Source organism: Clinocottus analis, unplaced genomic scaffold (genome assembly GCF_023055335.1).
Source record: "Clinocottus analis isolate CAN_PGR_092001 unplaced genomic scaffold, fCliAna1.0.p SCAF_19, whole genome shotgun sequence".
Lineage (NCBI taxonomy): Eukaryota > Metazoa > Chordata > Actinopteri > Perciformes > Cottidae > Clinocottus > Clinocottus analis.
The window spans coordinates 6,123,817-6,149,967 of NW_027175920.1; the positions used below are offsets into that span (position 1 = coordinate 6,123,817).

General features: G+C 40.5%; 2 protein-coding genes across 2 annotated transcripts in view; both read left to right on the forward strand.

Moving 5' to 3' along the window:
- kcnh4b (potassium voltage-gated channel, subfamily H (eag-related), member 4b) overlaps positions 1–16,600 on the forward strand; it is a 31,172-nt gene extending 14,572 nt beyond the window's left edge. The window contains exons 5-16 of the mRNA XM_068583304.1: positions 1,896–2,130; positions 2,851–3,008; positions 3,379–3,580; positions 4,385–4,579; positions 5,017–5,216; positions 5,513–5,762; positions 5,842–6,056; positions 9,863–9,901; positions 10,761–11,140; positions 12,208–12,299; positions 13,742–13,818; positions 14,610–16,600. Coding sequence (XP_068439405.1) covers positions 1,896–2,130; positions 2,851–3,008; positions 3,379–3,580; positions 4,385–4,579; positions 5,017–5,216; positions 5,513–5,762; positions 5,842–6,056; positions 9,863–9,901; positions 10,761–11,140; positions 12,208–12,299; positions 13,742–13,818; positions 14,610–15,683 — 3,117 coding nt within the window. The 3' untranslated portion in view covers positions 15,684–16,600. The remainder of the gene's footprint in view (positions 1–1,895; positions 2,131–2,850; positions 3,009–3,378; positions 3,581–4,384; positions 4,580–5,016; positions 5,217–5,512; positions 5,763–5,841; positions 6,057–9,862; positions 9,902–10,760; positions 11,141–12,207; positions 12,300–13,741; positions 13,819–14,609) is intronic.
- A 1,622-nt stretch (positions 16,601–18,222) lies between these two features.
- On the forward strand, positions 18,223–19,046 carry LOC137789700 (three-finger toxin A2-like). The gene is made up of 4 exons (XM_068583461.1): positions 18,223–18,272; positions 18,376–18,457; positions 18,684–18,794; positions 18,931–19,046. The coding sequence occupies exons 2-4, from the start codon at positions 18,409–18,411 to the stop codon at positions 19,044–19,046; spliced, it is 276 nt and encodes a 91-aa protein (XP_068439562.1). The 5' UTR covers positions 18,223–18,272; positions 18,376–18,408.
- Positions 19,047–26,151: the final 7,105 nt, after the last annotated feature.

Below are 26,151 nucleotides of genomic sequence, written 5' to 3' on the forward strand. Positions count from 1 at the left end.
TTTTAACTGTTTCACATTTCCATTGCACGCTGTCTACCTTATTTTCTAACTGCAGAGGTTGCATACTTTTCAAATGGTCTACCACACACTGCATTGCCCCTCCAGAAACATGTTCAGCTTGAGTGTTTCTTTGCCTGGAAGCCTTTTGCCAAACACAAATACTGAGATGTTGTTTTGTCCGTTCTGCCAGTTTTGATGCCGACAGCCCATGAGTGTATCATCACTGTAACCATGAGCACACTGACGAGTAGTTCAGACTTGATTTCAAGCACTTCCCAGGGGAGAACCACCATTGCCTCTTTGCAGACTTATAAAAGAGCTGTGAATCTGGAGGCATTTTAAAGTTATGATTCAAATACTTGGCTGACTGTAAAATACAGAGCTCATAGTTTGTGTCCATGGCCTGTACCCTCACCCTCTGCAAATTGTTGTCTTGAGTTTAAATTTAATACTGGATTGTTGAAACTAATGATTGTATTGCAAAGTGTAGTATGTGTAGTGAACATACCATCATATAATAAGTATCAAAGCACAGTCAATTATTAAGTGTTGACTAGTATTTACTTAATTGTGGGCTTGTGCTAATTTCATAGCTTTTAATGTGTTGTACTGCCGTTTTTTTTTGTTTTTTTTTTAAATAAATGGAAGGTTTGGGATCCTCTGTAATAGTCCAGAATATATTATGTGCTTGAGGGTCTTTCTAGATTTTGCATTGTGGTTGCAATTGATTTTGTGATGTTATGATGAACAACATATGTTTTGACCAGAAACTATCCAGTGTCAAGCAGCCATCATTAATTAACACAGGTTTAAAAGTTGTACCCCTTTGAACCATTTCACATTTTTGCATCACAATATGACAATTTGACGATCTTTCCTTTCCTTTCTTCGTACAGCATTGTGTGTCCTTGTTCTTTAGTATTTTTCTTATTTTAAAAGGCTGTCCATTGTCACTCAATTACTTTCAAATCGTCAGTCTATTACCCCCAAGTCAGCTTCAGAGCTCTATCAAGCCTCCATTTTTGCTCAACCACACTTGTTCGTGAAGTGGCCGCATTGTTCCTGGATGAATTACTTCCTGTGTATATTTCTGTATCCCTCTCACCATTGTCAATGGTAACAGCTTCTCCGCCTGTCTCCTAAATGGTTAAGGCTATTAAGTGCCAAGTGCATGGCCCCATTTGGAGAACTGCACTCTCAGTATGTGCCGAATGGATTCCCCCACCTCATCAGCAATAACAATTCATGCTTTCTGCAATTGGCTTTTCTCGATAAAAAATGTAATGAGTGGAATAAAAACGCACGACTTTCAAAAATAAAAGCAGATGATGGCCATTGTACCGGGTTAGTACTTAAAGCATTTATAGCATTTGGAGGGATGAAGTCAAGCCGATGCGAAGTCACGTCTGAGTTTATCAGGCGTCATTGTCAGTAATTGTTTCCCCTTCACTGACCGCAGTCCAATTTCTGTCAATTTTGTATTATTACTGCACGACCATTTAAAGGTTTTATCACTGTCTATAAGGAGGCTGTCATGAATAGATAACCAGCAGCATTACCATATTTGTTTCACTTGAGTTGCATACCATACTGAATCATCACCGGTCAGATCACAAGAGAGGGTGTTGACATTTATATTGTCTGTTTCTGCAAAAAATTGGCACAGCAATGTCCATCTGATTACCATTTATTTTCACAGCGCTCCACCTCATGACCATCTGGTTATCAAGTTATTCAATTATGCAGTTTCTCTGATGTGCTTGGGTGTTTTGTATATTTATCAATGTCAGCTTGAATTTTCAAGAGGCTATTTGTGTGTGAGTGCGTGTATACTGAATATGTCAGTGTATGTATTCTTACCAAGATATGTTTGAACTTCTACACTTCTCTTACAGGGCATGAAGCCTTCGATACCGGAGTACAAGGTGGCAGCAGTGCAGAAGTCGCGCTTCATTCTGCTCCACTACAGCATCTCTAAAGCCCTGTGGGACTGGCTCATTCTGCTGGCCACCTTCTACGTGGCCGTCACGGTGCCCTACAACGTCAGCTTCACGCCGTACGATGACACCGTCACAGCTGCGCGCTCCACCATTGTCAGCGACATCGTGGTGGAAATGCTCTTTATTATAGGTGAGTGTTAAACAGGACACGTGGCTCCCTGATTTTGAACTGAAGTTCTCTTTCTAGGTATTTTGAAAAAAAAAAAAATCATTTTCATTCATTTTCTTGCCATCTATGGCAAAGGGGCAACAATAGATATCATTTTCCAATTACATTACTTTTGAAGTGATGTAATTGATAGATTGCTGTTTAAAAAAAAGTAGAAACTGCATCATACAGTTTAGCACTTTGCAATAAGGCATGCTATGAAATATGATATATTGGACAGAATGTGTCCACTGTTTTTAATTTAGATGATTGCTGTACGCCAAAATCATCATTATCATTTTAGATTTTTTCATAACTGAGATTTGTATTGAGTGATGAGCCAACAGATCTGCAATCATCAACAGCTTGGATGACAGATATGTTTTTGTTTTTTTACATAAAACCATACTGTACACCCAGAGGCCTGCTTGTTGTGTACACTTGCCACATTTTGACACTAAGATGAAGACGATCTGTCTCGTAAACCTGCTGGTTAAACTGGTGTGAATGAGAAACATCATGGTGTGGTCTAAAGTACATATCATATACAAGGGATTGAAACTGAGCTCTGTATACAATGTGTTCATTATTTTATCAGTCCAACACACATAAATGTGTGACCTTTTCCATTTTAATGACTATGAATGTGACAATGCGTCCCTGGGGGGGAAAAAATATTACCTTCAAACTTTGTATTCGCAGACATTATCTTAAACTTCCGCACCACCTATGTGAGCCAGTCAGGGCAGGTGGAGTATGAGGCGCGCTCCATTTGCATTCATTATGCCACCACCTGGTTCTTTGTGGACCTGGTGGCTGCCCTGCCCTTTGACCTGCTGTACGCCTTCAACATCACAGTGGTGAGTGCAACTGGACAATAATATGTCATTATTTGTCACCGGGACTGTTGACATGCAGCAATTGGATTACTTGATTGATGAATACACTTGTCATGAATAAATAAATAGCCCTTAATGTTAAGTTTCTAAAATGCACTACCTTGCATTCCACAAGGCTGCTATTTTGTTGCCGTTTGCCTGCCTGTGTGTCTCGTCCTCCCTGAAAAAAGTGAACAAAAGATAAGAACATTTGTTTTAGCAAAACAAGTTGCCGCTTGTTCAAGCTGTGATACACAGTGTGTTTCCAGATACAACACAAAACCAAGGGATTCACGTTCTCTCTCCTTTTCTCTGTCACTACGCTCCCTCCATACTTGCTTCTCCTCTTCAGACCTCCCTTGTCCACCTGCTGAAAACCGTACGCCTGCTACGCCTCCTTCGTCTGCTTCAGAAGCTGGATCGCTATTCGCAGTACAGCGCCATGGTGCTAACCTTGCTCATGTCTGTGTTTGCCCTGCTGGCCCACTGGATGGCCTGCATCTGGTACATGATTGGACGTAAAGAGATAGAGACCAATGCGACCTATGACATAGGTGAGTCTGATTGAGGCCTTGCTAAGAGAAAACCTGTTGACGTATGACGGTGAGACTTGGTTTTCCATTCAGCAAGAGTGAAAAAAGGATTCATCCTTTTTCTGTGAAGGATACATTAAGTAATGGTTCCTTAATTTGTACTTAATTTGACTACGCATCATCATTTATTAATTGTTCCCGCTGGGCCTTCATCAGGCAATTGTGTGCCTCATGTAGCTATAAATAGTCATTGTTCACCTATTGGGTTGTCTGGCTCTGCTCAGTGGTGAAATGGTGGCGAACACCATACTCTGGGGCTCTAATGAGGACAGTCTGAAACCAGATCAGAAGATGGTACAAAAAAAAAAAGATGACTGGTAGGAAGCAGCACAGTAATATGTTGTTTTTGTCACTATTTCTAAACGATTCAACATGGAGACCAAAGAAAAACCTTAATCACAAACTGACAGGCTTTTCTAATGATCTGAGGACTATATGAGCGCTTGTCTTATTCTTTACACAATTGCTTGCGTCAGATCAAAAAGACAGTCAAGCTTAATCTTACAGTTTAACAGCCATATGTTTCCTTTGAACAACCATAAATAGAAACACGCACCGACTTGCCAGCCTCCTGAAACTGCTGAAAATCTCTGTCAGACACACACAGACCCAAACATGCTCTTCTGTCTCTCCGATACCAGGTATTGCAGTAGCATTCTGCCGCTACCACCTGTCTCGGAGCAGACAGAAGAAGCTCATACATAATAATAACATGGACCATAACCTTTGAACATTGTTTGTGCATGCTCTACCTCCTCATTCAAGGGTGGCTTCATGAGCTGGGCAAACGTCTGGAGACACCCTACATCAACAGCACGGTGGGCGGCCCGACAGTGCGCAGCTCCTACATCGCTGCCCTTTACTTTACCCTGAGCAGCCTGACCAGTGTGGGCTTCGGCAACGTCTGTGCCAACACCGATGCTGAGAAGATATTCTCCATCTGCACCATGCTCATCGGCGGTATGTCTGACACCGGGCGACACTGTCCCCCTGGCGTCCTGGCACGCCAGTGCTAGAGATTCAGCAGGAAGTGGGCTTGTTGGTTTGGCTAGCTATTAAAACACAGCTTATTGCCACATGCATATACCAATAAACAGAATATTTTAGCTGAGCTGGCAATTATTGGTTCAACAAACTAGAAGAGAATTATTGTGCGGCAAATGTTGTTTTTTTTTGAACAGTGATATACACAAAGCTGTACATTTCTCTGCCTCTTGTGTGGATTAATAAGCAAATAACCAGGAACAAGGTGATTAGGTAGAGATCAATATTAATGTGATTTTTGAATTTAAAGCAGTAAAGAGTGAAAATGCCAGATTTTAACGTAGGAATAGAACTATTCAGCCTTCATATAAAAATGTACTTTTTTGTGCTTTTTGTTTCCTTCTCTTCCACAGCGCTGATGCACGCCTTGGTCTTCGGTAACGTGACGGCCATCATTCAGCGGATGTACTCGAGGCGCTCTCTTTACCACACACGCATGACGGACCTGAAGGACTTCATCCGTGTCCACCGTCTGCCCCAGCAGATCAAACAGCGCATGCTGGAGTACTTCCAGACCACATGGTCTGTCAACAATGGCATAGATGCCAACGAGGTAGGAGTCCTTTTCATTGTTCTTGTCATGTAATACTTTTGTACAAGCTGCTGTCTGCCCTCAAGAAACTTCTGGGTCACTTTTTTAGATGAGATTTGTGCACTGCATCTGTTCTACAATCCATTCACAACCCTTTGCAGCTGTAATTGTTCATGATCTTTCACGTTCCACGGTTGTCTGTACCCCAACAATTCACATCCTATTGAAATTCAAAAGAGGGTAACTGGTGTCAACACAGTCCATTCCCTTAATACCATTAAGTGTCACACCTCATTACATCTGTCACACGTCCTCAGCTCCTGCACGACTTCCCTGATGAGCTGCGGGCCGACATCGCCATGCATCTGAATAAGGACATCCTCCAGTTGCCGGTCTTTAAGGGGGCCAGTCGTGGCTGCCTGCGCTCGCTCTCTCTTCATATAAAAACCTCCTTCTGTGTCCCCGGGGAGTACCTCATCCGTCAGGGTGACGCGCTGCATGCCAACTACTTTGTCTGCTCTGGATCTCTGGAGGTGCTGAAGGACAGCATGGTGCTGGCAATATTAGGTTTGTATTGTGGCGTGGACTGTTTCAGGTGATTATGTAGTGGAGCGAGACAGTGAATATTTATTTGTTTTGATTTTAGGAAAAGGGGACCTGATTGGGTCTGACCTGCCCGGAACCGACCAGGTGATCAAAACCAATGCTGATGTGAAGGCGCTGACCTACTGTGACCTCCAGTATATCAATGTGCGCGGTCTGAGAGAGGTGCTGGAACTCTACCCTGAATATGCCAGTGTGTTCACCTCTGACATCCACAACAACCTCACCTACAACCTGCGTGAGGGCAGCCAGGACGAGGTACCGAACATGCACTCCCCCATGCACAGAAATGTGTCATTGGGTTCCCTTTTTCTTTGTCTTTTCAAATTCAATCGCCAATGTATAACTCTCAAAATGTTTTTTAAGCCGAGAGAATTCAGAGATTCATCCAATTGTAATGCATCCCCCCGCCCCCCTCCTACACACACACACACACATTGGTCTGATAGAATAGAGCAACAACATCCAAGACAACACATTTGTCACCCCTAAAGGACCTTTGTCATTCTCCTGGACACTTGGTCTACCACAACGACCAAAGGGCTGTTGGTGGCTTGATTGTCACACCAATTACAATGCGTGGGTGCCACTGTCAGGCCGCCGTATCGCTTCCCTGGTGCCACCCGAAAGCAAAGCCGGATGACATTACAGCCAGACACTGACCTCCTCTCAGTGCTGCCTGTTACCCCTCACAGTTATTTAAGACCATCCTCCACCCGTGGAGAAAAGGCCCCTGTTGATGTTACACATGTAGCACACGTTGTCAGGCATTGTTATATAATCTGCGTAAAGATGCATCTTGAAACCCAGAAATGTAATAGTTCCATTAATTACAGAAGCAGTGTGACAACGTTCAATGGCTGTGTTTGCACAGCATTTTGTGTAACCGTACAATTAAACACATTAATGCCAAGATGTCTTTGAGGTGTGACTGATAAAACTGGCAAAGTTCCCCAAAATACTTTTCCAATGTCATCCTCATTGTCAATCTCAAGCATTTTGTACATGCTTCAAGCGTTCCTCTTTGGCTCCCATGTTTGAAGGTTTTTCTTGCTCATCGGTTCATTCATTAAATTAAAAAGAAAAACAAATAGTTTTGAATACGAAGAACAGGACATCTGTGCTGGCCATGTTCACTATGGACATCTTTTTCTCCTTTTTTAGGCTGACTGAAACTCCATTGATGAGGGTTTCAAAAATATAATTATTATTTTTGAGGGGTTTCATCGCATAAAGAAACATAGATACTATGTGGCACCTTACAGAATCCATGTTCATACTACAGAAAAGCTCATTGTTGAAGAAAGGTTATGACAAGACAAAGAATCTATGTTGTGTATATAGAGGCCATAAACATATGTCAATTTTTAGACTCCTTACTTCTTCAGATGATTCAGGATTCAAGCAGCCTTCTCGGTGGCGTGGCTGATCACCAGCTCTCTAACTGTCTCTGGCCATCTGCTCAGAGTTTATGCTCAAGCACAAAGCCGGGGCTCCGTCGCCCCTCAGGATGAAGAAGTGCTTAGCTGGCTGGTCGAGCTGCCAGATTCCAAAACTACTGACACACACACACACACACACACACACACATTTCTAGAGTTAGGACTAGTCTCATCCACATCCTCATGGTAGGTGGTTTGAGGTGGGAATCGTTGTATGATGGGGGGTCCACATTACATTTGAGATACTTGAAAATTGTATTCTGACTGTGCAGCAATTAGTCATTGTGAAATCCTGCCAAAGAAACAGATTGTGGGAATGTCTATTGCAGTATAAGGTATCCAAAAGGGACTACTTTATTTTGTCAAAAAAGGAAAAAACCCAGACTACCAGATGGAAAATGATTTTGTTTGAGGGTTTTCTTTTTGTCAGCTCTATTATTAAATAGCTTTTATTGATGTGGTGTCAATTCAATTATTTTCAAAAGGTTTTTGGTGAAGAGTATGAAAGTTTTTCAGCGATTTGTACTGAGCAAAAAAAAATATTTATGCTTTCAAAGCAGCTAAGAATCTATCAAATGACAATGTGAAAAGTGTCGCTCATATTGAAGAAGTTATAGAGAATTATCACTGGATCTGCATCTCCCTTTGGCTTTACAGAGCTTTATTGTTAATTTAAGCTGAATGTTTTGTTGTCCAGACAAAACGTTACTGAGTACTGGTCTTCTACAAAATTAATTTCCTGTGCAAAAAATATTTATTCTCAATAACATATGTTTAATCACAAATAGGTTTGTAATCATATGTCCATCATTTAAATAACATAACAAGTTAATTTATTTCAAGCAATGATGTCTTCATTAATATTTGTTATTATTTTCATATATATATATATATATATATTTAATCTTGTGTTAAATCATGAATGATAAGTCAACAGTGTGCTCACAGCTTGTTTTTGTTTTGCCCAAGCAGAAGATAAAAAGTACAAGATTGCAGGTTTAAGGTCAGGTTGAATGATTTGGCATGGAATGATTGAAGATCGAGGAGCATGGCTTATGTCTTGAGGGAGGTGGATTTAGAGAGATATGGGATAACTGTGCTGTGCTGGGCAGAGTGGGAAGGTCATCACACCACCGGGGAACCAGCACTGAGTCCCACTTTAATGACCATGTCGCCACAGGGAGAGTTAAGTAGTCAGAAGTCATGCAGTGTGAAGAACAAGGTGGCCGGTCAGACATAATAGGGATGCAACTCCCGCTGGAGCTTCATATAACAACAAAGGTTTAACAAAGATAATAAAGGCAGCCGCTGATAACCAGTCATTATTCCATGTTGGATGGGATAACAATACCAAAAAAGGAGGGGGCGGAAGAAGTACACAGAGGAGATGACAACAACAAATGTCACAACACTTGTCCCAGGTGACTGTGTCATTTCAAGTACATCCCTTCATACAATATATCACATCCCCCTCTCACTCTGAGATATATCAGGATGAATTTAAGTAGGTCTGTTCTTTGCATGAGCAAACACAAGATAGCCTGAGTGACAGGAAGAAGTCCCTGAATGAATCCCCCGCAAACCAATCTTCCTATGTGGGACACTTGTGGTATCAGTATGTTCAATTAATGTCATTTGGCACCAATAATCCTGTCTGGCTCATTAATCACTGCATATTGCCCCGGGGTTAGTCTTCGTTATGAGGAGAGTTCTCCCTGCCTTGAACGGATTCACATGCCTTTCACATAACACCCCTGTCCGAAAAGAGATGCAACGCCTCACAACTCGAGTTATGTTTTTGCTTTAGCCGCCTTTTAGTGGAGATGATTTTTAAACTCAGTATTGTGCTTCAATGAAGGATTACGTTTCATGTGTTTCCTCTGTGAATTGCCTTCATGCATCAAAGAGCATTACTTGCACTATGCTGGTAGAGCGATAGACTGTGGCTCGTGTTGTCACATTAAGCCGTGTTGTCAGAAGCACACTTTTCACACATGAGGGAAGACTTCACACTGACACAGTTTCATGTGCCATCCAGCTGGTGATTATGCTAAATTGCTCGCAACGGTGTAAGACAAACTTTCACTGGAATCCCTCTGCAATCGAGTGTAGAGAAAGGATCGGTGATGCGATTCGGCTTGTGTAGCAATGGCTTCATCGCTGGCCAAGGTCATTTAGATTCCAGTGGATAAAACAGTAGATAACACATTTGAATTTGACACAGTATTCGCAAAGACATCACCAAATTGCATAAAATATGCGCGAGGGGCAGACGATGATGTCCACTATATGCCACGGATCAACAGGTCCTGCTGCAAAGCTCCAATGCTGGATTTTAACTTAAAGATCAGCTTTGCACATGTTTTGAGGAAGGAAATACACTTTTGTTAGATGTCAACGATACATAGAATGCATTTCTTTTGTGTGACATGGAATTTAAACATAACTTTCTTTTTTGCTAATAAGAAAACTTCACAGGGCAACTTTAAAATGTTCTTAATGTGTCATTACAAGGGTTACGTTAAATGTTTGAAGGTTTGATGAAGAGGATATAAAGTTAAATAAATTAATACTGGAGCTGTGTCCTTTGTAATCTTTGTTGCTTTCTTTTCGTGACTGCAGGGCCTCAGCAGGTTTTCAAGGTCACCCAGGCTTCCCCACGTGAGTTCAAATGAAATCTTCTTCTTCTGTTCGGGGTGTTAATATTCTTTTTTTTTCCCGCCAGACAGTTTCCTAAACTTTTAAGTTCAGAAAATCCTGTTTTGGAATTGTCAAAGGTGCATTTGTGTCAGGTTCGGCTGCGTGTCTGGTGTTTCAAGGTAAAACCCGTGTTTTTCTGGGACATGCAGGACTGTATTGCAAGTGGGATGGTTTGTGCAAGGACTTTCCCTGCAGGTTGAGACTCAATTGGGAAAATAGAGATCGGTTGAGTCTCTGGAGTTAGCTCACTAACTGGGTCAGTAGCTCTTCTAATGGCAAACCTTATGAGCTACTTTTCTCACTACGCTTATCGCCCCGCCTTATTTTTCTAATATTGAAAGACAGTTTCCAGTGTTCCCTTTGTCTGCCAATAAATGGTCCATTTCATGTAAAACCAATTGTTTATACTGTGAAGCACACAGTTAGCCATCACTAGAGCGTAATAGATCTGTATCAGATTAGAATAATGTGATTAAAATATCATCAGCTGCATCTCATTAACATCTAAATAACACGATAATGGCTCTTTATCAGAAGCTTTCATAATTACAAGGCTTATTATGTGCTGTATTACTCATAGAATGATTTGTGTATTGTGAGTGGCATTTTAAATTGGTCAAGTTTCCGAACATAATTCCAATATTTTTAAATATTTCAGTATTCATGCAATTATTACTCCAGTATTTCACAATCGGTTTTCATATCCTCAAACACGACAACAAACCATGCAGTTTTAGGGCCTCTGCATCCCTCGGTAGTGACAGCTCACGTTTGAAGGGTACACTTAATAATGATGCGTGTTGCATTTGCTGTTTCGCAGGAAGCCAGGCTCCCCTCTATTGTGGAAACTAAAGGGGACGACCCCGACGACTGCTTCCATCTCTCTCCAGCGACCCGCTCCCGTCGCAACCTCCTGCTCCCCAACTTCAGCAGCCCTGTTCGGCGCACCTCCCTGGGGAACCTCCTCGGGGATGAGTTGCGGCAATTCAACGCCCTGCGCCGCTGCCGTTCACCAAACCTCAGCCGTGGCATCCACGGGCAGAGCTCATCCCCTCAGCCGCTGTCGAAAAAAGAGCACAGCTCCCCTAAAGCCACCACGGCCTCAACTTCAGCCCAGGGGGAGCCGCGGGTCGAGAAAAAGCCTTCGAAGCTGCTAATCCCAACTGTCACCTGCTTTGGACCCCCGGATCTTAGTCCCAGGTAGTCTGGAAGCTATTACGGGTACTTTATTATGAGTTTTCAAAACTTAAACAAACAAAAAATTATCAGAGACTAAATGAAAATACTTTTTTGCATGTTGGTCGCTGGTTGAAAAAATGGAAAAAAAATACAAACAGCAATATAATGGAATACAATGTAAAATAATAATAAAAACATGCCATACGTGATAAACGTCAATTAACTAAAATCAGTCAGTTTGATCAAACAGTTTTAATCTGTGTTAATTTGCATTTCATTATATATTAAATGTATTCTTTATTTCCCTCTTTAAGAACACACTGTAGAGTACATGATACACTTGTCTAATGCAGTTCAACACAACAATTTAACACATGGCACACAGTGTCAACAGCAAATTATATGATTCACAAAAGCATAATTAATTTAAATAATTCTTTTAGATTGCATTGCAGTGTCACAGGGATTTTATATTTAGTCTTCTTTGAATCTCATTTCTTGAAATAAGTTTATTTTGATTTGTTACCATCATACAATTTTTCATTGTGAGTCGCACCACACTAGTGTCATTCCTTCTTTAACACTGGGGTTTCCCTCCAGCGGCTGAAATGCATTCAGTTTCAAGAATCCAAAATATGTATCCCCTTGAAAACGATTTAACAGTGGTTTACCTCATTAACAGCACCACCATACGATCGGCCTTGACGCCTAAGGCACCTAAAGTCATGCCACAGGAACCGGCGTCATCCACTCAATGTAAATGCAGCGTATTTGCATTGCTTATTTCAACAGATGTCACTGCATTTCATTACTAGAGCACCTTATCCTCCTGCCCCAACCATCTGTATTCATAATGTATCCCTAAGTCATCCAGTAACTCCTAGATATGGGTAAGTGCTGGTTCAGAGAGCTCAGGTGTCCGCCCCTCCAGACTGGACTCTTCTCCTCATGTTCAGACCCACACGCTCCTCTGCCAGCAGCAGCTCTCATGCCACATTCCTCGGTCGTCTGCTGGCTCCGATGATAATTGAAAAAGCTCTACTGTTACATTAACGCCGGCTTCCCTTCTCTTCGCCCCTCCCCGCCAGGGTTGTAGACGGCATCGAAGACAATGGACACGCGTTCCACTTCAACGTGGAGCACAGCAGGCCCAAAGCCAGCGCAGGAGGCAGCACCCAAGGTAAGTCAAACCACCTCCAGCTGCGAGGGTCAGCTGGGTGCCAGATGGCTGGAGGTAAACCCACGAGTTCAAACAGTGGATCCAACAATGTTGCCCTGACTCCTTCTGGGGGAAATATGAGAGCGTAGAGGAATGAAATGACAGCCGGGTGTCCGGAGAGTCAGAGAACATGTTAAAGGACAACAGAGGTCAAAGCAGTGTACAGATCATCTAACCTGAGCTTAATGCTGATGATCACTATCCTTCTGGGATGAATATCACATTCAGTTCAGTTAAAGTCCAACTAATTTACTTTAGTTTAATGAGTGCTTGCAACAAGATGCACAACATTACACAGTAATCAACGCAGAGTACAGCTCTCGAATCATTAAAAGTGTCTTTAAAAGCTGTGGTGTAGGATGAACCTCTCGATTTGGTTTGAGTTGTTCTGGCCATCACACAGCGCCTCCCCGAGGATTGTCCTGCATTATGTTCAGCTTTTTAGTTTTTGCTTCATTGATTCCACATAATTGCTGCCGTGGTCTGTATACTGTCATACTGCTCATCTTTTAAGTCTTTGTAAGCTTAACATACTGCAGCAATAACATGGAGCCAACACACTTTCTACTAAGCTTGTGTAAACCATTTCTTTAGATCAAAGGTCTTCAATAGGGGGGCCACGACCCCTAGGGGGTCCATGAAGGTACTGCAGGGGGGGGTTTGTGACATTTTGGGTTGATTAGACAATTCTTCATATTTCTTTTATATATTTTTTCCACCATTTTCCCCTCACAAATTCAATTGTCTTTAAATACACATTGACATGAATCCAACACAATGTAGAAGATCTTATCTTTCAGTAAATAACAAAATAAAAAATCGAAATTTGAAGAGCTTGTATGCATGATTATAATGCAATTGACAGACAATGTTGATATTGGCATTGATATCAGTTGACGAGGTGTGTTTTTAAATGGCAGTGGCACGGCCACCCTCGCTACTGCACATGCACATATTACCTTGCACATGTACAACAACATGAATGTATATATACCCGTCTATTATTTGAATTGCTCAGTATTAATAACAAGGTATGTGTATATATGACACTAGGCCCAGTTTAATATGAAACACAATGTTATACAATATATAGTAGCGGGTCTCTGTTCCATCTCTCTATCAGTTTGAGGGTTCTTGGTCAGGAAATGTTAAAGACCCGTGCTTTAGATAATAGACATAAAAATATAGATATCATAGACATCATTATCATTTTGCAGTAGTTCACACTGCTGTTGTATTAGGTTGCATAATTCAACCGTATATACGCATGCATGTGTGTATGTATGTAGACATACTGTATCTGTAATTTGTCCACAAAAAAAGAACACTTTTTCATTTTAATAATGATAAACACTGTGTGTGGCCAACTACTTATTGTTTTTCTTTTTTCCGCATACTTCTAGACTCCACACAGGCTTATGCTACACTGCTGCTTGAGACAGAGGAGGTCAGAGAGAGCATCAGTCAACTCAACCAAAAGGTACGGTACAACCCCTTAACACAAATTAACATTGATTGGACCAAAAACAATGTTGCCTCACAGATCCAAATTTTGCTTTGTATCCTCATCACATCTGTCTGTGAAGTATTTTGGAGACACTAAATATGAAATACAGGACGCATTAATTCACTTTTGATGATAAAATGCAAACTGTTTAAGATTGTTTCTGTTTAGAAATGAATTCGCTGACTTCTTCAGTGCAGAAAATAAGCAGAAACAGACCCCCTTTCTGCCCCTGCACTCTTAATTTGTGTAAATAATGTGGAAGCAGATGCAGCGAGAGGATACTGATGCAGGGCCCATGTAGGTGCTTTCTGAAGTTGATATTAATTAATCAGCAGGGTGCTTCTGCAATGCGGAGTGCTGAGTCGACAAAAATAAAGTTGGATAACAACCTCAATCTACTTGTGGCCCTTCTCGTCTCCCTTTCCCTCTTGTTTTTCTACCTCGTTCACAGTATCCGGTGTACTTTCTTCCCTATTTCTTCTTAAATAAAAGAGGAGATTCAAATAGTTTAGCTATCTTCAGAGAGGTCATCAGAATTAAATCTGGACAGGAATCCTATATCGAACTTCAAAGATAGAAACTGATTAATTTGTCACACTGTGCTGGCGACTCAATTAGGCAAACTGTGTTGTTGTGTTTTGTGTACTTTGAAGCTGTACTGCACTTGTTGACATCACCATGCTCAGTGTAATAATAGAATATGCAAAGTCAGATATAACATTAACGTTAACGTCACAATCAAACTGTGTGCACTGTCTTCACAGATGGGCACATTAAACCAGGAAGTATCTAACCTCACCAGGGACCTGCACCACATGATGCATCTCCTTCAGGCCCACGTATCTGTGCAACACTACAAAGCCTCCCTCCCTCTATACCCATATGGCATCCAATTGGGGTCCAGCCGTTCTACAGTCCCCAACACTGGCATGCCCTTCAACTTAGCACCAACCTTCCACCCCAATAACGATCCTGGGGGTCAGGAAGGCCACAGTCGACAAAGTGTTGCACCTGCTGGCCATTGGAACTACAGTGGAGCTACTGAAACCCAAACAGAGAGCCAGCACTGGCCTCAATCCTCTAGTCCACCTGCCAACCCCTGCCTGCCCCTCTCTGTAAACTCTGCATCCAGGTTAGGCCTGTGTCAAAGCTCTGAGAGTATGACGACACATCTGTGGACGGGCCCGTCTCCTCTTAGCGCCAGCAAAGGCTTCCAGGGTGGAAGTCCAGGCCTCGCACCTCATGCCGGGTATGAAGACTCTGAAAACAGACATCTCAGTGCGAGCCCGACCACCATCAGCCAATCCCAGCCTACTTTGTGCCTGCAGCCTCCCGGTGATAGTGATGAATACTCTTGCCTTTTGTCCGGCGCCCCCACAGGTGCGTCCACACACAGCCTGCTGGACTCGTCATCCAAATCATACCCCCATCTCTCCCTTCCCTCCGAGTCCCATCTTAACTCATCACAAGCCTCACACGAGGACACGTGTGATCTGATATCCGCGACATCGTCCCATAATCTGATCCAGGACACCTCCCTCTTCCAAATCGAGGACTCGGCCCCCTCGGTCCCCGTCGCGTCTGCATCTCCACCCATATTGCCAGGCCACCCTCTTGGATTCCCCCTGGATTCAGCCTCACAGCGATCGGATGCTCTCGAGCCTGATCTTCCACTGCGCGACCCGTCTGCCGTAGAACACACCAGTCTGGAGTGCCTGCTGGGAAACGGGGGCTCTATGGAGAGCAGGGACAGTGAAAGCGTGTCATCGAGAAGGTCCAGCATTGGTGTTCAGACTCAGAGCACAGAGCAGTCGTGGTGTCTGGACCTCACAGATTAAACTGTTTCAGGTAGACTCACCGACTTCACTACAACTGGGATGAAAGGTTATAGACATGCAACTACTTACAGTGTTAAAGAGACCCTGCTGGAGAATGTCAATGTGTGCTGTATTTCCCCCTCTTAATTTCTAGGATCTCATATTTGTCAAACTCCAATCAAATTTACACTGTTTCTATGCAAAAGCATGTAATTTGTGCATTATCTTGGATTTACTGAAGTGTGTCTTTCAATAAAACAGTTCCAATGTACACTGTATATTCTTTCCAACATCTCTTAGCGCAATTTGCAGTTGATAATGCCTGTTACCTCCTTGCATGGTAAAGTTGTTTATTCTTTTTCCTAAGGAAAAGGTTTCCAAAATAATGTGTAAGCATTCTACGTGACAACCTGTTGATTGTGACACACGGACACTGTATTTGTAAGGCAGACAGCTCAGAGTCGTTGGATTTTGTATTGGTTTTAATATGTGAAGGAACAAAAAAGACACATGCTTCACCTTCCATAGAGACTAGAGTATGTGCATTATTGAGCATAGATTGCTTATTGTTTTGAATTGAATGTTTTTCTCACGTTTTTTTTATTTGCGAGTTCTTTGACTATGAATATCTGATATCCAATCTCCACTACAAAGTACACAGTACATCATTCATGATTTCAATCAAATTCCATCGAATATTTTCATGTTTTATGCTTTTTTAAAGATCCTTTATGAAATATTAAGACATGTATTATTGTTTTCTACACCAAGGCATTCAATATAGTACTGTGAAATGGATTTGTTTCTCACAGATCTATACTTCTATTAACGCAGCATAGCTGTGGATAAATAAACATAAATAAATACAGAAATATTTAGATATGAATAAAATATGAAATGCTGTCATTACTAAATATGAATGCCTCGTGGGAAAAGAAATTCTGGAACTTTGTTCTTTTTCAATGATTTCTCCTTACTGACCTAATAAAGTAGACAGACATGTATTGAAGTGTCCTTTACTGTGGCGTCACACTCACTTGATGTATATCATTTTTCTGAAAATGTGTGTCACGTATTCTATTTAGTTGGGTAGTATGGGGAGTGAGGAGGGGATGATGTTGCCAAACCAGTTTACACAAGTTATATTTCATCAGTATTTAAAATGGCCAAGACCAGCTGACACGTCTTCAGTTCAGGATTTTGACAAGAAAGAAAATTATAATATCACACAAAAATGAGAAAAGATCAAATATAATAAATGGTTAGCTTGGAGGTTCATTATATACCATGAAATGTATAGTTTAGTTTGAGAACATATTTTTAGCACAAAGTATGAGACTTGTGGCTGAAAGCCTCCGAACTTTTCCAGTAGGTGGACTTTGTGGTAAGATTTATAAAATGAGGGCAACTATGACCCAAAAAGTCACAATTTGTGAAGCAAAGATGATTTGGTGCTATTCAATTACACAATTTCTCTGTGTTTTTATATCTTATTTACTATCAATTTCTTAAGCCTATGAAGACTGTAATTCTTGCTCTTATGGCGTTGGTATAATTTAAGTTATAAATAAGTTATAAGTACTCAGTTCTTTAACATAAAAGTGGAAATACCACATGAATACTCTGTTAAATTAAGATATACTTGAAGTACACACTGTGCATCTTCTTGGATTAAAATACATACATGAGTCCTTTACTGCTCGAGTTTTTTTTTTTTTAGCAGCAGCGAGTTGACTTCTTCTGGCTCTCTGATGCCCAAAATCTGTCTCACATGTGCTCTAATGCAGGAATATACTTTTACAGCGTGATTACTATTACTACGTAAAGCTAACATTAGTCAGCTGTACAATGTTAAAACAGATCATATTTGTATTTGTGTAGGTCATTCGGGTTTTGCAGAATCACTGCCTGGCCTCGATCAGGTCGTCGGTCTGTTGACACGCTGTTCCCTCGATTACTCAACAAGTCCAGATAAAGGGAAGTCAGGCAGCACACATCAGAGGCATCAATAGTCCAGTCATTTCTAGGATCTCATATTTGTCGAACTTCAATCAAATTTACACTGTTTCTTTCCAAAGCATGTGATTTGTGCATTATCTTGGATTTACTGAAGTGTGTCTTTCAATAAAACAGTTCCAATGTACACTGTATATTCTTTCCAACATCTCTTAGCGCAATTTGCAGTTGATAATGCCTGTTACCTCCTTGCATGGTAAAGTTGTTTATTCTTTTTCCTAAGGAAAAGGTTTCCAAAATAATGTGTAAGCGTTGTGATACACAGACACTGTATTTGTAAGGCAGACAGCTCAGAGTCGTTGGATTTTGTATTGGTTTAATATGCCTCACAAGTGCTCTGATGCAGGAATATACTTTTACAGCGTAATTACTATTACTATGTCAAGCTAACATTAGTCAGCTGTACAATGTTAAAACAGATCATAGTTGTGTAGGTCATTCGGGTTTTGCAGAATCACTGCCTGGCCTTGATCAGTTCGTCGGTCTGTAGACACACTGTTCCCTCGATTGCTCAACAAGTCCAAATAAATATGAAGCTCGCAGCCGGGCAGCACACATCAGAAGCATCACTACTCCAGCAGGACGACTAACAAGGTGGGATATCTCTAAGTGTTTTCATATCTGCATGATAAAAGTGTTCCAAGTTCAATATTTCTTTTGAATTCTTACACTTTACCATCTTGTTTTCTTCATGCAGAGATCGGTGTACACTGTACAGAGAGGTTCAAACATGAAGACTGTGATTCTTGCTCTGCTGGTGTTGGTGGTTGTGAGCCAGGGTAAGTTACTGTATGACAAACGCAAGAAACCTGCAGTGTATTTCACTCTAAGAACAATATCCTACTCAAAACCAGCCACAATAATCTGATTACTGATTACTTTAAATTAATATTATGTATCCAGTGTGTCTGGTTGTAAAGCTTCAGGACAATCTTTTGTGGTTTGGCAAAAGTAGCACTACTCTGTATATGATGGTTGAACGTTATTTTTCTCTTCTATTTCCAGGTGAAGCCTTGAGGTGTTATTGTGGAGGCTCTATGATATGTATGGTCTCCCAGTATGACTGTGTCGGAGCAAGTCAAGTCTGTGCCCATGTTACTCATGGAGCCACAAGTAGTAAGTACAGGCTGCTCCCTCTGTGTGCTGTTCAGCTAAAAAACAAAGAGGGGAAAAGATTGTTTTAAATCAGTTTTGAGTCATTAATTAAATACTTGCAGTAGTTGTCTCATAATACATCCTGTCTTTTTTCCAGGCTACACAGGATTCGCCCAGAGTTGCATGCATGAAAGGGAATGCAACCGGCAGAGAAATCGAAACGTAAAAGCTGACACCTGCTGCAGCACTGATCTTTGCAACAGGCATTATTAATGAACAACATATCAGCAACATATCTTCCAGTAATAGGAATACTGTACTGTGTACTTTTGCATTGTCATAATAAAGATCAATCAGTTGTAACTTTTGTCCTTTTAAAAACATGTTCTGATGGTAATTTCATGGTGGGCAAAATGATATGCAAATATAATCAGTGGTGGAAGAAGTACTGAGTTCTTTAACATAAAAGTGACAATATCACAGAAATACTCTGTAAAATTAAAAGGTGCTTTAAGTACACACTGTGCATGTATATATTCTTGGATTAAAATAAATACAACAAGAAAAGTAGAGTGCTTGAGTCTCTTATTGCTTGAGGTTTGTTTTTTTTAGCAGCAAGTTGGCTTCTTCTGACTCTCCTTCTGAAGCTCACTATCCGGTGGTTTTATTGACGTGTGCTCTCTTGTAGAAATATACTTTTATACCTTATTACTATTAATATGTAAAGCTAACATTAGTCAGCTGTACAATGTTAAAACAGATCATATTTGTGTAGGTCATACGGGTTTTGCGGAATCACTGCCTGGCCTCGATCAGTTCGTCGGTCTGTTGACACACTGTTCCCTCGATTGCTCAACAAGTCCAAATAAATATGAAGCTCACAGACGGGCAGCACACATCAGAGGCATCAATAGTCCAGCAGGACGACTAACAAAGTGGGATATCTTTAAGTGTTTTCATATCTGCGTGATAAAAGTGCTCCCAGATAAATATGTCATTTGATTTTGAACACTTCATGCGGAGATCGGTGTACACTGTACAGGGAGGTTCAAACATGAAGACTGTCATTCTCAAACCTGCAGAGTATTTCACTACAAGAATGATATCCTCCTCAAAACCAGCCACAATAATCTGCAGCTGATTACTTTAAATTAATATTATGTATCCAGTGTGTCTGGTTTTAAAGCTTCAGGACAATCTTTTGTGGTTTGTCAAATGTAGCTCGTCAGTATACAATGGGTGAACATTATGTTTCTCTTCTATTTCCAGGTGAAGCCTTGAGGTGTTATTGTGGAGGCTCTATGACATGTTTGGACTCTGAGTATAACTGTATCGGAGCAAATGAAGTCTGTGCACATGTCACTCATAGAAGTACAAGTAGTAAGTACAGGCTGCTCCCTCTGTGTGCTGTTCAGCTAAAACAAACGAAGGAAACCGATCGTTTTAAATCAGTTTCGAGTCATTAATTAAATACTTGCAGTAGTTGTCTCATAATACATCCTGTCTTTTTTTCCTGTTTTCACAGGATTCGTCCAGATGTGCATGTATGAAAGGATATGCAAGCAGCAGATAAATCCAGACCTGCTGCAAAATTGATCTTTCTGATTCTTCAAGAAACATATCTTACAATGATAGTAATACTATATTATGCATTTTTTAATTGTCACAATAAAGATCAATCAGATGTAACTTTTGTCCTTTAAACAACATTTTCTAATGGTCATTTAACGGTGGGCAAAATGATATGCAAATATGGTGGAGGAAGAAGTACTCAGTTCTTTAACATAAAAGTGACAATATCACAGAAATACTCAGTTAAATTAAAACATGCTTAAAGCACAAACTGTGGATGTTCATATTCTTGGATTTAAATAAATACAACGAAAAAAGTACAGTGCTTGAGTCTCTCATTGCTTGAGGTTTATTTTTTAGCAGCGAGTTGGCTTCTTCTGGATCTGCGTCTCACTATCCGGCGATGTTATTGGCTGTCTAAGTGCCTCACATGAGCTCTCATGCAGGATTATACTTTTACACCGTAATGACTATTACTATGTAAAGCTAACAGTAACATTAGTCACTTGTACAACGTTAAAATAGAACATATTTGTTTTTGTGTTGGTCATACGGGTTTTGCAGAATCACTTCCTGGCCTTGATCAGTTAGTTGTTCTGTTGACACACTGGAATTTCAATCATTTACTCACAAGTCCAAATAAAAAGGGAGCTCGCAGCCGGGCAGCACACATCAGAGGCATCAATACTCCAGCAGGACGACTGACAAGGTGGGATATCTTTAAGTGTTTTCATATCTGCATGATAAAAGTGTTCCAAGCTAAATATGTCATTTGTTTTCTAACACTTGTCCATCTTGTTTTTCTTCATGCAGAGATTTTTGGGTATTTGTCTTCAGTAGACAATTGAACAGAGTAGATTTAGACAAGAATACCTCCACGTGCTCTTGAAAAGATTGTATTGCACATATTTCAGCTTCTTTGAGTTTATTACTGATAAAGCCTCTCAGGACTGCGAGGCTCTGCTGAGTTTTCTTTTTCTCTATCACTTTGCACCACCTTCTGGTAGATGAGCTGTGAACATCTCACCATTTATGACTAACACTGCCAAGTCTTTACCTAAAGATACTTACTCTATCATGGTTAATGGACAGGAGAAGAGGGTTAAATGGTTTTAAAGAACCAGAATACTTTGTTTGAATTCAGTCATTTACAAATTGTAAGCCTGAGTTTTTATTACATCATTTTCTCAAAACTATCACATACAGCAACTTCAATTCAATGAAACAGTTGCAGTGATATTAAAATAATTCTAACACTCCTAGTATAACGGGGTTTTCCTCTTTATCAGTTTTTACTGATTTGCTGAGGTGTAACGCGCTCACAACAGAGTCCTCCCCGTCTTCCTGTTTTTCTGCTCCGCTCTGCCGTTTTTATGCTGCAAAAAGAAACTGAAACATCGTTCCTGTTCATGGGTCACTCACCAACTGGAATTTCCCTTGATAGCTCAACAAGTCCAAATAAAAAGGGAGCTCGCAGCCGGGCAGCACACATCACAGGCATCAATACTCCAGCAGGACGACTAACTAGGTGGGATATCTTTACGTGTTTTCATATCTGCATGATAAAAGTGCTCCAAGCTAAATATTTCATTTGATTTCTTACACTTTTCCATCTTGTTTTCTTCATGCAGAGATCGGTGTACACTGTACAGAGAGGTTCAAACATGAAGACTGTGATTCTTGCTCTGCTGGTGTTGGTGGTTGTGAGCCAGGGTAAGTTAATGTACGAGAAAGACATGTACCAAGTGTGACTGGTTTTAAAACTTTAGGACAATCCTTTGTGGTTTGGCAAGTGTAGCACTAGTTTGTATACAATGGTTGCACATTATTTTTCTCTTCTATGTCCAGGTGAAGCCTTGAGGTGTAATTGTGCAGGCACCACAAAGATATGTTCAAGCAAAATTGAGACCTGTTATGGATTTAATCCAGTCTGTGCCCACATCACTATTCAAGCGGGACCCCGTAAGTACCGGCTGCTCCCTCCGTGTGCCGCTCAGCTAAAAGCTAAGAGGGAACAAGTTACAGAGTCAATCACTAAATATTTTCAGTAGTTGTCTCATAATAAATCTTGTTTTGTTTTTTTCTTTCTGTTTTCACAGATTACAGCTATTTCAGGAGTTGCATGAAAGAAAGTGACTGCAGGCTGCTGATCAATTCAGATGTAGCATCTGGCTCCTGCTGCAGCACTGATCTTTGCAACTGATGAATTAAGTGGTTATAGACATGCAACATATCTTCCAGTAAAAATGTACTCATGTATTTTGGACTTTTGCATTGTCATAATAAAGATCAATTAGTTGTAACTTTTGTCTAATTTAATAATAGAAACAGGCCTTGCACATCCACTGTGATCTAATCTTTTGGCTGATTGCACCTTGTTTAGATCAGATTGATTGACATCTCTCGAATGCTCCTGTTTGCTCTTTTGCACCTGCAAATTACACATTAATCATCTTCTTCATATATGACTTTTTTGCGTATTTTCAGTAGACAATTGAACAGAGTAGATTTAGACCACAATACCGCCACATGCTCTATATAAAGATCGTATTGCACATATTTCAGCTTCTTTGAGTTTATTACTGATAAAGCCTCTCAGGACTGCGAGGCTCTGCTGAGTTTTCTTTTTCTCTATCACTTTGCACCACCTTCTGGTAGATGAGCTGTGAACATCTCACCATTTATGACTAACACGGCAAAGTCTTCACCTAAAGATACTTACTCTATCAGGGTTACCAGACTTTTTTTTTTTAGAACTAGAATACTTTGTTTGAATTCAGTCATTTACAAATTGTAAGCCTGAGTTTTTATTACAACATTTTTCTCAAAACTATCACATACAGCAACTTCAATTCAATGAAACAGTCGCAGTGATATTACAATAATTCTAACACTCCTAGTATAACGGGGTTTTTCTCTTTATCAGTTTTTACTGATTTGCTGAGGTGTAACGCGCTCACAACAGAGTCCTCCCCGTCCTCCTGTTTTTCTGCTCCGCTCTGCCGTTTTTATGCTGCAAAAAGAAACTGAAACGTTCTTCCTGTTCATGGGTCACTTAACTGGAATTTCCCTCGATTGCTCAACAAGTCTAAATATAAAAAGGAAGCTCACAGCCGGGCAGCACACATCAGAGGCATCAATACTCCAGTAGGACTAACAAGGTGGGACATCGCTCTGAGTCCTAATAACACAGGGGGTCTGACTTCACTACAACTGGGAAAAAAGTTAAAGTTAGTGTCTGAAGTGTGTTAATTTCATCATTCTCCATTTATTTCAATCACACTGTAGTGACTTCAACAAATAACCAATTTAAATCTTACAGGGACTTTTGGGGGAAAAGGAGAGAACTTGTTCAGACGTTTCTGCCACAAACAAATCACGGCCTCGGTCAGTATTTCCTTCGATCTGTTGATCCCTTTATTTCTTTGCTTTGTGACACATAGCATGAAATTGGCAATGTTCAATACACTTGCATTAAATAGTCTTACATGCTTGGTAACAGCACAACACAGGATACCACAAGAGAGGGTCAGACACAACCACGTTGACACGACCACGATGACACAACCACGGTCAAAACTGTTTGCTGTTTGCTTCCCGTCCTCACACCGTGTTCCCATAACTGCGCACTTACCTATTTGTTCTAGATTATTAATCTTTGGATCTCACTAAATCAGTTTCTCAGTGCGGTGAAATTGAAATCATCGTTTTTGTAACATTTCTTTACACTCCCTTCTACATGAATGCTTTAATGTTTCATAAATCCTGATTTGAATGACATTATTTTCGTTGCTCTCTAGTTTGCTTTAATTTCTCATTTCACATTATAATTTAGTTTGGTCTGTCTGATCATTTTCCTTCAGGTTTGTTTTTGTTGCAAAACACTTCTCTAATTTGGCAATAAGTCAACTTACTAGAATTGTCCATTAGCTTTTAGTCACAATAATGGTGCTATTTCAACATTGTATACTGACCTCCAAATGATAGTGTGCCAAATGTCACTTGATGTGAAGTTATGTGAAATTGCAACTTGTCCAAAACAAATATAACAAGTCCAAATAAAAAGGAAGCTCACAGCCTGGCAGCACACATCGGAGGCATCAATACTTCAGCAGGACGACTGACAAGGTGGGATATCTTTACGTGTTTTCATATCTGCATGATAAAAGTGTTCCAAGCTAAATATGTCATTTGATTTTTTTACACTTTTCCATCTTGTTTCCTTAATGCAGAGTTTGGTGTACACTGTACAGAGAGGTTCAAACATGAAGACTGTGATTCTTGCTCTGCTGGTGTTGGTGGTTGTGAGCCAGGGTAAGTTACTTTATGACAAACACAACAAACCTGCAGTGTATTTCACTACAAGAATGATATCCTCCTCAAAACCAGCCACAATAATCTGCAGCTGATTACTTTAAATTAAGCAAATGTAGGTAGTTTGTATACAATGGTTGAAACATTATGTTTGTCTTCTATTTCCAGGTGAAGCCTTGAGGTGTTATTGTGGAGGCACCTATGTGAGATGTTTCGTTCCTGACAATATGTGTTCTGGATCTAATCAAGTCTGTGCCCGCGTCAGTGATCGTCATAGATCCAGTAAGTAGCCTACAGTTCTGTTCGGAAAAAAATGAAGAGGGAAAACGATCATTTTGAATCAGTTTTGAGCAGGGGTTAGCAAAGTACGGCCTGCAGGCCGTATGCAGCCCGTTGGGCGTTTTAATCTGGCCTGCCATGTATTCAAAATATTCTAATTTGAATAAATATGTACGTATATTTTTTACTTATCATTAATATTAGGCCTGGCGGACATACCATCAACTGGCAGCACATTGCCATAAATGTCAACAGGCAGCAACATTTGCTTTTCACAGCTATAACCGAGGACCCACTGAGTGGAGCTACTTAGCTGTCAGGGATAGGAACTTCAGTCATGGTTTCACATTGATAAAATTATACCACAGAACTGCATGTTAGGAAGTCCTGTCATACTTCGTCGCAGAGAGTACATAAATGAGTTCAGGCTATTGGCCCAGCCCTCCACAATATTTTCTGTACCTCATGTGGCCCCCTGGGAAAAATAATTGCCCACCCCTGGTTTAGAGTCATTCATTAAATACTTGCACTCCTTGTCTCATAATACATGCTGTCTTTTTTTCCTGTTTTTACAGGTTACGCCTATATCCAGACTTGCATGGATAAACAGGAATGCTTGAAGCGAATAAATCGCAATGTAGACTCTGAAACCTGCTGCAGCACTGATCTTTGCAACTGATGAATGTACATGAAAAATGAATCAAGCAACATATATGTTCAAGTAATAATACTGCATTGTGTAATTTTCCATTGTTATAATAAAGATCAATCGGCTGTAACTTTTGTCCGTTTTAAAACATTTTCTAATTGTAATTTTATGGTGGGCAAACATATACATCTTACACCGTCTTGACAAATGACATATTTAAGTTCATATCATGATATAAAAATGTATGGGGTTGCAACCAACGACACATAAGCTTCTTCTGGTCTTATATGATCAAGTCTTATATGATAAACTGTTATTTAAACTGTTGATAGTTGACTAGTTGTTCAAACAGACAATTCGTCAATTATTTAACAAAGTATTTAGCAAACTAATGGACAGTAAAAAATAAAGTTGCTGCCCTAAAAAGCTGCCGTTCCATAATTCTGTTCTGTATTTTGGGTTTTTATAATTAGATCCACTAATGTTCTTTTTTTCCCCCAAGATACACAGGATCACTCAAGTGCTTCCCATCTGATTTGCAACACAATGCTGCAGTGTTATAGT